Source organism: Crocodylus porosus, unplaced genomic scaffold (genome assembly GCF_001723895.1).
Source record: "Crocodylus porosus isolate Cpor-Errol unplaced genomic scaffold, CroPor_comp1, whole genome shotgun sequence".
Classification (NCBI taxonomy): domain Eukaryota; kingdom Metazoa; phylum Chordata; order Crocodylia; family Crocodylidae; genus Crocodylus; species Crocodylus porosus.
The window spans coordinates 230,061,092-230,072,667 of NW_017728886.1; the positions used below are offsets into that span (position 1 = coordinate 230,061,092).

Here is an 11,576-nt window from a genome sequence, read left to right on the forward strand (position 1 = left end):
CCCCCCCAACTTACCAGCCCAATGCTGTTCTCCAAGCTGTCAGGCTGCATATTGGTAATCAGATCGGTATTGGCAATAAAATCTTTAACTGGTGCACCCCTACTGCCACAGGAAGTGGGAGGAGAGGAGTAGTTAAGGGTAAACCCAGGCGCTCGTTGCCTGGTTGCTCACCTGCCTCCATTGCCTGGTCCATCTGCAAGGATGTAAGCACTCTAATAAATAAATTAGTTTCTGAAACGGGGTGCCACTCAAATCACAAGTAATGGGGGGGGGGCGCTTTGAGTCTGAAAAGGTTGCTAACCACTACTGTGTCTATACTGCTGTCAAAGGTGCAAACATACTCAAGTCAATTTCAAATGAGTGCAGTTCTCAGTACAGGCTGCAAGGGCTACCAAGTAACCTAGGTAGCGAACTTTGTTGCTGTGGCTACAAATACTTGTACAACAACTTGTTGTACAACAAGTACTTGTTGGTACTTGAGCTAACTAGTTTCAAATTGGCAAGGGTACATATTCACAAGTTGTAGGTTTACCTTTGACTATGGTATAAACAACACTAGAAAGCAAAAAATAAGTGCAGCAGATACTTAAACTGGTTTATAGTTGGGAAATACCCTATACAAACTGCTTTCGATGCACTTCTATTGCAGATTCTGCGGACTAGTATTGTGGTGCTGTATCAGATAAACTGAACTGAGCATCTTGACTTTGCCTTTTGTAACTATTATGTAAATTGCTTGTGTAGTCAAGAACACCCAATAACACACTTTATATAACAGATTTTAAATAACAAACTTTGTGCATTTTCATGGTAAAAGAATAGCAGCAAATTCACAGTTGTCTGCCTTTTAGGATGATTTGGCATTGTTCCTCATTCTAAGAAGTTATTTAAATGAAGGACTGTAAAGTAGATGTTTAATATTATTGGTGTGTTACAAATGAATTGGGATTCTTGCTTCAAATATTTCACATCTCTTTTTTAGATTTCAGTAGGTTGAGAACAGTAGGAATAAACTGGTCAGTATTCTGACTTGCTGATATATGTTCTCTTTCAGCCTACTACCATGACCCTTACAGTGGGTTTTACTTAGAGGATTTAGGTGGTGACTTCCTTTTTAATTTACATTTTTATGGAAGTAGCTAGGCTAGAACTGGATTATTGCAGTAGTGCTTTTTAAAAAATAGTATCTCATAGTCTGAATATAACCTCAGTTAGATGAGCATGTTTTATCAAATGAAAAATGGAATATTATAACCAAATGCTAAGGTTTTCAGATAATAAATGAAATATTTTAATTTATTCTTAATTTGGTCTGTAGCAGTAAGTGAAGATCTATAAACTCCATTCCATTGTGCTTGTAGTTCAGTTAGTTAAGTTACAATCAATTAGTCAAGTTCAGAAACAATGGTATATTTAATTAGAATAAATTTAAAGTTTATAAAAAACCTTGTCAATGCTTTTGACCAATGAGAGCTTTAGAAAGAATAAAGTATATATGCATCTTGAAGGGTAAAAAAGTCACATATGGTTGAATTTTCTTTGTTACTTCTTCAAAGAACAACAGTAAAAGAAAAAACCTTCAGAGGGGTTATTTCTTCTTATCTCTTTGTTTACTTATTATATACAGCCTGAAATGACTACACATCAAAATGTTTTATTTTTGTGCTTTTTAATTGCTTCTTGCATTTCGTCTATTATAGACAGCTAAATTGGACTAATCTGTTATATTTTCTGGCTCAGCCTTATTATCAGTATATTTCTACATGGATTTTGTTCAGAATACACCATGGAACTGTACTGAAATTGTAGCACTTCTCTTCAAAACATTTGCTCTAAAAAACTGCTTGAAGCCAATTTCTCATTTGTAATGTCTGCATTTCACTCTGAGCATATCTACATTGGAAAAAGGGGTGTACGTGTGTTCAGCTTTGACAAATTAATGTGTTAAAATGGAATTTGTCTCACTCTGCCACACTTCCTTGAAGTCATGTCTAGACTGGAAAAATGTAGACCTATTAGCTTACTTGGCAGGGTGGTATCTGAGGGCATCCATACACATGCTTGGGCCAGGCGGTGGAAGAGACACTTTAATTAGAGCAGCTCTGAGAGTTCCTCTAATTAAAACACCTGTGGCATCACGTGTATTCCGTGTCCCGTGCTTCAAAATGGCAGCAGGGTCACTTTTTCTAAAGCTTGTCAAATGAGACGTGGGAGGCTGCTGGAGCACGGTAACTGCCACACTCCAGCAAACTTGATTAATCTAGTCTGTTCCAATATGCTGGAATTAGTGTGTCCGAGCAGCCTCCCTGCTCTTGTATAGGTGCCCCATGCCCTTTAGTTAATGCGCATTTTCCTAGTACCCCACAATGGAGGTACTAGATTTAATGCACATTAACTAAAGCATGTTAATGCACATGTAGATGTGCCCTCTCTTAGCCAACGTGATTTAATTAACTTTTTAAGTTCTGTTTATCACTGATCAGAAATATTGGTAATTAATATTGTTAGCTTATGTCAATATGCTTAAAGATGTTTCTATGGTACATGGAAAAGCAAAATAATGTTTAAAAATGTTGGGTTGTTTGTAAATGCATTAACTATTTAATCATCTAAACTGGGTCTCTGAAAGTAGGAGATAACTGAAATGTCTTAATGTGCTTTGACAGCTAACACTATTTTACACACCTCGTGTTTGAAAATCTGTTATTTTAATACCTCTTAGTCCATTCTCCCAGTGCTGGAGGGTCCTGTGGGAGAGAAAGCTAAAGTGTTAAATGTGCTGTAAAACAACCTTTACAGTAAAATTTATTTTAATGGCTATGAGAAGTCTATTCAGTAACTAGTTGGTTAGGCATAGGGATCTGTAACTCAGGAAACACAATAATTGAGCCTGCTTCTTTTTTGGTGTCCCTATAAAAAATAACAGTGATGAAGAGATAACTGAAAAAGGTGATCAAGTGCTGCTGTCTAGAGAACCAGAATTCCAAAGTGTTTGTTTAAAGCCGAATCTATTTATGTGAGTTACATCTAAAACAGTAAGTCTTCCTACTTCTGTTTTTTATATGTAATTTCTAACAATTTATTAAAAGCTATTTCATGACATTTGACAAGGTCAGAAAAGTACTTCTAATGAAATACAGAAAGATTGAAACTTATGGAAAAGAACTGACAAATCAGTTGAGAATGACCAGACGAAACGTATGCTACATTTTTTTTTAGTACTTCACTACATTTTAGCAGTACTTCAGAGCACTCTGATATTTGTAGCATTACAAATGTAATGTCTGTCCAGGACCTTGTGTGGGCCTAGACATCAGCTGTTCACATCCATGTTCTGTCATGCTAAAAATGGCTAATTGTCAATAAAGAAATTGCAGGAAACTTTTCCGCATCATATTTAACATGTGGACAGGTCTTCCTGTCCCTAGTATCCCATAGTGTTCTGCTCTCTCTTCTCCCTCTAGGAGGGAGGGAAAGAAGCTGACTATCTGATAGCTAGCAGTTGAGCAAACTGTCAGGATGTCCTGCAGGACCAGCTTGAAGCCAGCCTAGTCAGTTGTTGCCACCAGTCAGCAACGGTGATGGAGCTGCAGCAGAGACAGCATCTGATCGGGCATTTTTCATTGGCCAAACAGCCCTTGCTACCATGTGGCTTGAAGACAGCCCCATCCCCCTTGCCTCCTTGGGGCAGCTTTTATGGTGCAAGGGGCTGCAAGCCCATTAAAGCACCAGGAACTGTAAAAGGGCAGAATCTGCAGCCTGTTAAAGTGAGGTGTCATTGAATATTTCTTTCTACCCTTACTCGTGCAATCAGCCTGTAGAAAAGTAAATTACTTTTGGTGGATAGACACTGATCCATGAAGTACTATGCATGTTTCTTTGGAAAAGCTCTGTTTTATAATTTGAAAGGTTTTATTTTTATTAAAACAACCCATCATATCAGAAAGCAAACAAGGTCTGGCTATTTTTAACAGTTTTTTCTTCTCCACTACTGCAGTCCACCTTTACATTTCATGTCAGATTGTTTTCAGTTTGAGACTAATTCTTAGTTAGACTTCAGATGGGGAAAATATTCCATGTCTACAAAGGATTGCATTGTACAATAGGATTTGGGGGAAGAGAGCACCTTGACTCTGTTTTTACTAATGTGGCTGCTTTCAGGACTAGAGGGGCTAGATCCACACATGCTTACGCATCTAAAACAGTACTTGGACAGAACTAGTTACTGAAGTTCATCAGTGTGATCTTGAAAACCCTAGTTTAAGCCCTGAGATGCCAAAAGTCTTTAATTATCTATGTTTCTGCGGTAAGCTTTTGGGGGTGCCCACAGTTCTGCTTCTACACATGTCCAGAACTGCTTTCATTGTGCTTGGCACCTGTCTCATTCCTGAGATTGATCAGGATCCTCAAACATTACTTAGTTCCACTAAGGAAATTAGCCCTGAGCATTTGGGTGCAGGAACTTTTTTTTCCTTGTATTAGGCAGCACCAAATATACTGTCTGTGCTAAGCAGTAGTATTTATCAGCCACTAATTCATGTTTTAATACTATAATAGGCTGAAACTCAGTGGAAAAGAATGGGGTATGATATTGAGCGTTTTGTGGGCTATGTTAATGAAGGACTTCTGTGCTCCATATGCCGGGATGTTTTAGAAGATCCCTTGCAGGCTCCTTGTGAACATGCTTTCTGCACTACATGTATACATGGATGGCTTGTTCATCACAGTAACTGCCCCGAGGACAGGCAGGCACTTGATGCATCTGTGCTACACCCTCTCTACAGGTATGTAAATATTGGATAATAAACTGAAGTTTTTCCTAAATCTTTGCACTGCTGAAATTCTGTAACTGTGGGCTTCCCAAAGCTTACATTGAGAAAGCTTACAAATCTGAGTCCTGCCCATTTTCCATCATTTGGACCACTTCCCCTCCCAATTTTCTGTGGCATAACTTGCATGTGGTAGAAACTGCGATTATATATACAGAAACATATGTATGGATTTATATACAGGGTCTTCATAAAGTCCTTGTGCACTTTTAAATTTTAATAACAGGTTGTAGGTATGATAGAAACAAATCTGTAAACAGCATTTAAAATCAAATTCACTAACATTTTAGGACAACCAGAGCACACAATGCTAGACTTCAACATAACCACCATCCATCATGATACATTGCTCAATACAATCTTCCAACTCCTTGAAAACTTTTTCCAGTTGCTCCTGAGTTACAGCACTAATCTCATTGGTGATCCTAGCCCCAAGTTCCAAAGAACATGGTTTTGACAAGTAAACTACACTTTTAACATGTGGACCAATTGCTTGGCCACCCTGTTCACCTGACCTGTCACCACTGGACTTCTTTTTATGGGGACCTCTGCCTTTCCACTTCTCTGGGAAAATATCATTTAGGAACTGTTGTACATTCAGAGCGTAGTAGCCATCTTATTTAAGAATAAATTTGTTATTTGTTACTTATGAAGCCTAGCATTGTGTACTCTAGTTGTTCTACAGCTTTAACAAATTTGCTTTTAAATGCCATTTACAGATTGTTTCCATCATACCTACAACCTTAGTTATTATAGTTTAAATGTGCACAAGGACTTATGAAGACCCGGTATTAACTACTTTCACTATAATATGATTTTTTTTAAAAAAACCAAAAAACCCAGTACATTTATCTCATTACCTATTTGTACTTTTGTCTTACCTGGAGTCCTAGAATATTATTTAGTAACCGCCTTCAGACAAAAATACTAATCCACACTCTTCAAAAGAAACCAAGTGTTACAGGTTGGCATGCTCTCTGACGGAGCAGCCAGCTCTGTTTAGCAAAATGCCCCACAGCTAAATGCCCTTATGAGGGAGTGTCCCAGTGGGAGCTTAAAACTCATGGGAGAGAGCAGAAGCGGGCAAGCTGGGAGGACCAGCTTGCAAGGAGACGCCAGGTTGTACTGGGGAAAAGTCAGATTAGAAAGTGGCTGCTCTAATATCTGGAGAGGATGGAGGATTTTGGTTTGTTCTGTTTGTATTGTTAGAGACTGAAGCATGTTTGGTGGGAACTGAACTGCCTGAGGGACTGACAACAAAGCTAACTGGCTTGCAAGAAGCAGCAGGATAAAGGACTTCACACTATGCTAGAAGCCCACGGGTACCGCGAAGCTAGCATTCTTCTGCACCTATGTAAATTGACTTGTAATGATTAGTGTCACAAATGTGAACACAGCGCTTATTAAATCTCTCTTGAGAGAGAAACTATTCAAGCATGCCTTGGGCCTCCTCTTTCAGAATAAAAGCATGTTGCATTTCCACTAATTTTTTTCACCCCTTCATTTTCTACCATTCTCACCAAGAATCAGATCTTGGTACTTTAATCATGAAGTTAAAGTTCTACATTCACAATAGATAAAACACTACAATAACAATTATGTAGCACTGATTGATGTGAATTAAGGGTGACTTAAAGTTGTGTAGGGTGGGGGACAGGGGTGGTTTATGGGTAATTCTCACCCTGTCGATCCACACTAAAATAACTAAATTAATCCACCAGTTCAGCTTGATTTAGCCTAAATCCATGTGTAAAGTACTTTTTTCTGCCCGATTCTATAATGGTTTGGCCCTTTCCAGGTAGGCCAGACAAAGTGTAGTAAAGAAGTGAGAGATTATGCCAAGTGTGACAGGGCCAAGTCTCAGCATTGGCCTGCCCACCTGTCTGTATGGGGCAGTCCACCCAGTCTCACCTGCCATGACATGCTCTTCATCAAACTGATATAAAATGTGGGAGGCTGCCCATTTTAACACCCCAATGCCAAGAGGGGCTCTACATGACTCCAGCCTCCCCCTATCTTGTCTCATGCCTCAAAGATGGCATTCAGATTATTATTATTACAGTTCTGGCTCAAGGCTGGGCAAGGCTAGGTCCACAGTTGGGCCTCTCACACATTGCCTTCTTTGGGGCCTCATTCATACCACCCCTCTCTCACCAGGGATTGTTCCACACCAGTCTCTCACCAGGCCTTTTATACACTGCCCCTCACAACCTGCCCTGCTTCCTTGAGCACCCCCCCTTGGATTATCAGGTTTAACTACTGTCATGCTGGCACCACGAACACAGCCTTTTGGATTGCTTGTGCTCCCCTACTCTACGTAGCATCAGCCTTGTGCCTAATGGTGAACTGACTCTGCCCATAGCCCCTCACCAGGCAACTTCCCACATTCATATACTTGTGGGTGTTGTCCCATGTGCTGCCCTTTTAGCCATCCTTCAGCCCTACTCAGCGCATCTCCTGGTGCAGCCCTTCAGACTGGTCTTCAGTCCTACTCTACACTTTGCTTATGCACAGTCCTTCAGGTTGTAACAAGAGCCCCTACTCTGTGTGGGCCTACCATATGTAACTGCCCTGCTCTGGGGCCACTCTCCTGCCCTCTTTCTGGGCCACTCTGCTGTTCCCTCCCTAGGGCTTCTGGGGTCTTACACCCCTGTGGGGCTCAGGTGTCTGAAGATGTACCTGGCCCCCATGCCTGTCCCTAAGTCTGGGTGACCAGGATGTGGGGGCCCTTCTGGGGAGCTCCCCCACCACAGGTAGCCCCACCAAGCCATCCTTCCCCAGCAGGGTGCAGTTTTCAGTCATACCTAGGACCAGGAGCCTCCTACCATCCCCATAGCTCCTGCCCTTATCTCCAAGGATGTTCTGAGCAGCCGCTCAACAGGGTGTTGCTTTTTCGGCTGCTAGCAGCAGACTGTTACCTCTTCCATGTGAGCGTAGATCTAAAATGGCTGCCTCATTGGGGCTGGCCCACAGCTGCCCCCAGCCTTAAAGTGGCAGGCACCCAAAAGTTCTTACAATTACATTTTGGTTTCACCTTCACTACATTTTTTTCCCAAATGTTCCAAACACTGTAGTTCTGCCACTGGCAGAAATGGTGCAAGCACTAGTAAGGAAAAGGGTGGGGTTTTCTGATAATTTTGCAGCTAGGCTTAAACAGTCACTTAAAAATGAAGGTTGCCATAAGATCACAATATTTGGCACAACACTTATAGTTTGGAAACATAAAATAAATTGGAAGGTATTGCCAAAAAAGCTTTACAAAAGTTTAGCAAAGTTTATTAAATTTTATACTAAAGCAAGGATCTTCTGTTTAACTCAGCACATTCATTTTGTATTTGCTTATCAATATGCTTTTCATGACCTTCCTGAAACATTATGGCTCCAAATGCCCCTAATTCTTTTCAGATCTTAATGAAATCTATTCAAAATCTAATTGAAATAATACAAGCTATTGCCCCGATGGGCAGTTATTTGAGTTGGAGGGCCTCTTAGGGAGGTTTGGTTAGTTGTTGCAGACCAGATCAATGGCCTCCGCCATCCCCTCTGCAGCAGCTCACCAGAACCCCCTAAGTGGTCCAGGGGTGCCAGACAGAGTAGGCAGGCTGGATCTCCATGGAAACCAGCCAGGACCCCAGCAGGCAAGGCGTACTCAGCCAGTTGCATGCAAAGGGCTGCGTGCAGGCAAGGACCAGCATCTGGGAACAAGATGGGCAAGCAGGGCCAGGGCCAGGATTGCAGGGTGATTACAGCATGGGGCAGAGCTGCAGTCCCTCCCTGCATGGCCCTCTGCTGTCATTGCCCTCCGATCCCAGCCCTGACCTTTCCCACCCGTTCTGCTCCCAAATGCCACTCCTCACCCAGCTGTACACATCCTGCCCATGGGGGTCCCAGCCACTCTTTCTGGAGACCCAGCCCACCTGCCTGCTCTTTCCAGTGCCCCCAGTAATGGGTGCAGGGCAGACAAGCTGGGGTGCCCAGGCAGTGGGGGCCAAATCTAATGGTGGTGACAGCAACTGTGGCAGTCAAAAGGAGCCACTACTGGGAAACAGCTGCTGCGAAGTAGAGTCTGGCTGCTGTACTGCCTCAGCCCCACAGCACCTGGGGGCAGCAGGAATGGCTGCATGTACCATGGCCTATGCTGTCCCCTACACCTGGACCAGGCGGGACTGAAGGACCCACCACAGGCTGGATAAAATCCCTTGACAGGCCAGATCCAGCTCGCGGGCTGTATTTTGCCCACCCCTGCTATAGCCTCCCTCTTAGCTAGCATTAGCATCTGTTACTTTGAATTGTGACTTAGTGGTAACATTTCTTCATTTGTACATTTAATTTTGCACCAAAATGTTCCATTACAATAGGTTTCCCTAACTTTTGACTTTGTCTAATAAAGCGTGATAACTTGAATGCTAAAAATACAGAACAGAGCGCTGGCCCTTTTTTCTTGTAGGAGTGAGAATCCCTGAATTGTGGCAAATATCAACTGTTTTTAGAGTTTCCAGCAGTTAAAAATAACTTTTTCTGTATGTAGATATATGAAAAATGACCTAAATCGACTTCAGCTTCACTGCAAAAACAGAGAACATGGCTGTGACATGGTCTGTTCTCTAGAATCTATAGACAGACATGAGAGAGAATGTGAATACAGCCAGATATCTTGCTCAAATGCTGGTGAGTAAAAGAAGCTGAGCCCTCTCTATACAGAAAAAAATCTGGTGCTTGTCAAACTAAATGACAGTAGAGTAGCAGTAATGGACATTCATTTGAGTTCTGAATTGTAGGCCAAAAAGAAAGAACCTTTCTTTAGAAATGTGAGCAAACAGGCACTTCAGCTTGCACATTCCTGTTCAGGCACAGTCTGTTCAACAAACAAAACCAAACCAAGAGCCAATACAAAACTCAAAGAAAATAAGTTAGCACACACAGTTATTTCTTCTCATCTGGAAACTAGTAAGAATTAATTAGAATATTGGGCTACGTACTAATTTTTTTTCAAATATGCTATGAAGCATAGTTTTCACTTTCTGCCAATTTACAATTTTGTTAAGGCACATTGATTATGCATGTGATGATTGGATCATCTGTGAACAGGCATTACATTTGTGCTTAGAGAGTGCACAGCCATTCATGAGATTTGTTGTGGAAGAGAACTAGCTCTTCCACAAGAAAGTTAGATTGGATACCTACTAGCAAGAGCTTCCCCAGTCTAACTTGAACAGCTGTACACTTCTGTCAGATGTTGAAGACACCCAATATCACACAGTCCCCTGCTCTCCCTTTCTCCCTCCAGGGGAGAGCACTGGCTCCCTGATAGCCCACCCAGGGGCGAGTTGTCAGGAAGCCCTGCAGGGACCCTGCTTTGAAAAATTCCCTTGCCCCTGCCACCAGTCAACTGATTGGTGAGGGGAAATTCTCCTTTTGGGAGAACCCTCCTGAATGGGTTTCCACCATAGGAGAATGCCCCTCTCTCTTCCTGGACTGCTCCAGGTCAGCCCAGGGGTTGGCCTAGAGGAGCACATGGTGTGGGAGATACTTTGCCACAATGGAACATGAGAAGATAGGGGAGAGGGGTATTGTCCCAGGGCTTTTCAGCAGTTGCCAACCACCAGTTTGAGCACCATCCCCCTTCCAAAGCAGGGAAGAGGGCAGGCTGTCAATTGATGGGCTCCTCTAAGGGTGGGGTTAGCCCAGGGAGCAGCCCTCTAGTGTAACCTGTGTAACCCTCCGGCCAGGGGGCTGGAATGCATGTACACTCCAGCTCCCCGGGGATTTTTCTAGTAGAAAGAATTCAGAGAGATCCTTACTTGCTACCAGGAATGAATACCTGTCTATGGCCTCAGCTTTCTGACAAGTTTAGTGATTTTAGATAGAATTACAGCATAGCTCTCTCAGGAGTTTCCAGATTTGTTAGTTTTTTCATAGAAGGTACAGTGAAAAACAATAATATAGTTATTAGATTTTATCAGTGCGTATGGAATAATGCATGTGCTCCAAAGTTTTAGGCCCAGTGTTGTTTATGCTAGTACATGGGCCTCCTCCAGTAAGTTAGTTTCCGCTGGTACTTCAGCTTCGCTGCACGTATACTTTAAGCTTTTCAAATGAAATATTGTTAAATGAATAGAACTATTTAATGAACAAAATCTCTCTCAAGCCTTATGCATTTTTAAGTTATAGCATGCACAAATAGGATGGAGCATCTCATACTCTTCAACCTATGCCAAGGATTTGGTCTCAGTTCCTATTACAGAAAATTCATAAGAGTGCAATAGATGTTAAAGGAGTACGAAGCTTGCGTGTCATAATTTAGCCCTGGAATTTCCTGTTGCCTTGTTGCTGTCCTGCAGAAGTTTTCCTTCTCTAATTTTAAATAGAAATTCCATCTGGGACCTTAAAAAAAAAAAAATCTTCCCTGACCAACATTTCAGCAAAAAGCTCCATTTTTGACATTATACATTTTCCATAAAAAACACATTTAAGAATTCTATGCAAAGGCTTTTGTTGCATTCGACAAACTTGTGTTTTAAGAGGCCACGTTAAAGCCTATTTTATGCGACTCCACTAATCTTTTTACTAGAAACCTCCACTGGACAACTGACATTTTCCATTTTCATGAGTAGCAGCCAGAGTGTTTCACTGTAGCATTATTCCATGGCCTTTGTGTTCTGTGTGTCCTTTTAAAGAATAGACCAGATAAGTAAGACAGTACAGTCAAGAGCAGCATTTCTCAACCTTTCCAGATCAGCAAACATT

At 41.8% G+C, this 11,576-nt stretch overlaps 1 protein-coding gene across 3 annotated transcripts in view; it reads left to right on the plus strand.

Annotated features, from left to right (window-relative positions):
* The window catches only part of LOC109320476 (E3 ubiquitin-protein ligase NRDP1-like), a 23,224-nt gene that overhangs the window by 5,119 nt on the left and 6,529 nt on the right, over nt 1-11,576 (plus strand). For 2 of the 3 annotated variants that reach the window (XM_019550614.1, XM_019550597.1), the window contains exons 2-3: nt 4,558-4,784; nt 9,358-9,497. In XM_019550614.1, coding sequence (XP_019406159.1) covers nt 4,579-4,784; nt 9,358-9,497 — 346 coding nt within the window. In that variant the 5' untranslated portion in view covers nt 4,558-4,578. Of the gene's footprint in view, nt 1-2,926; nt 3,036-4,557; nt 4,785-9,357; nt 9,498-11,576 lie in introns of all 3 variants that reach the window. The other variant, XM_019550605.1, reaches the window with a different exon arrangement.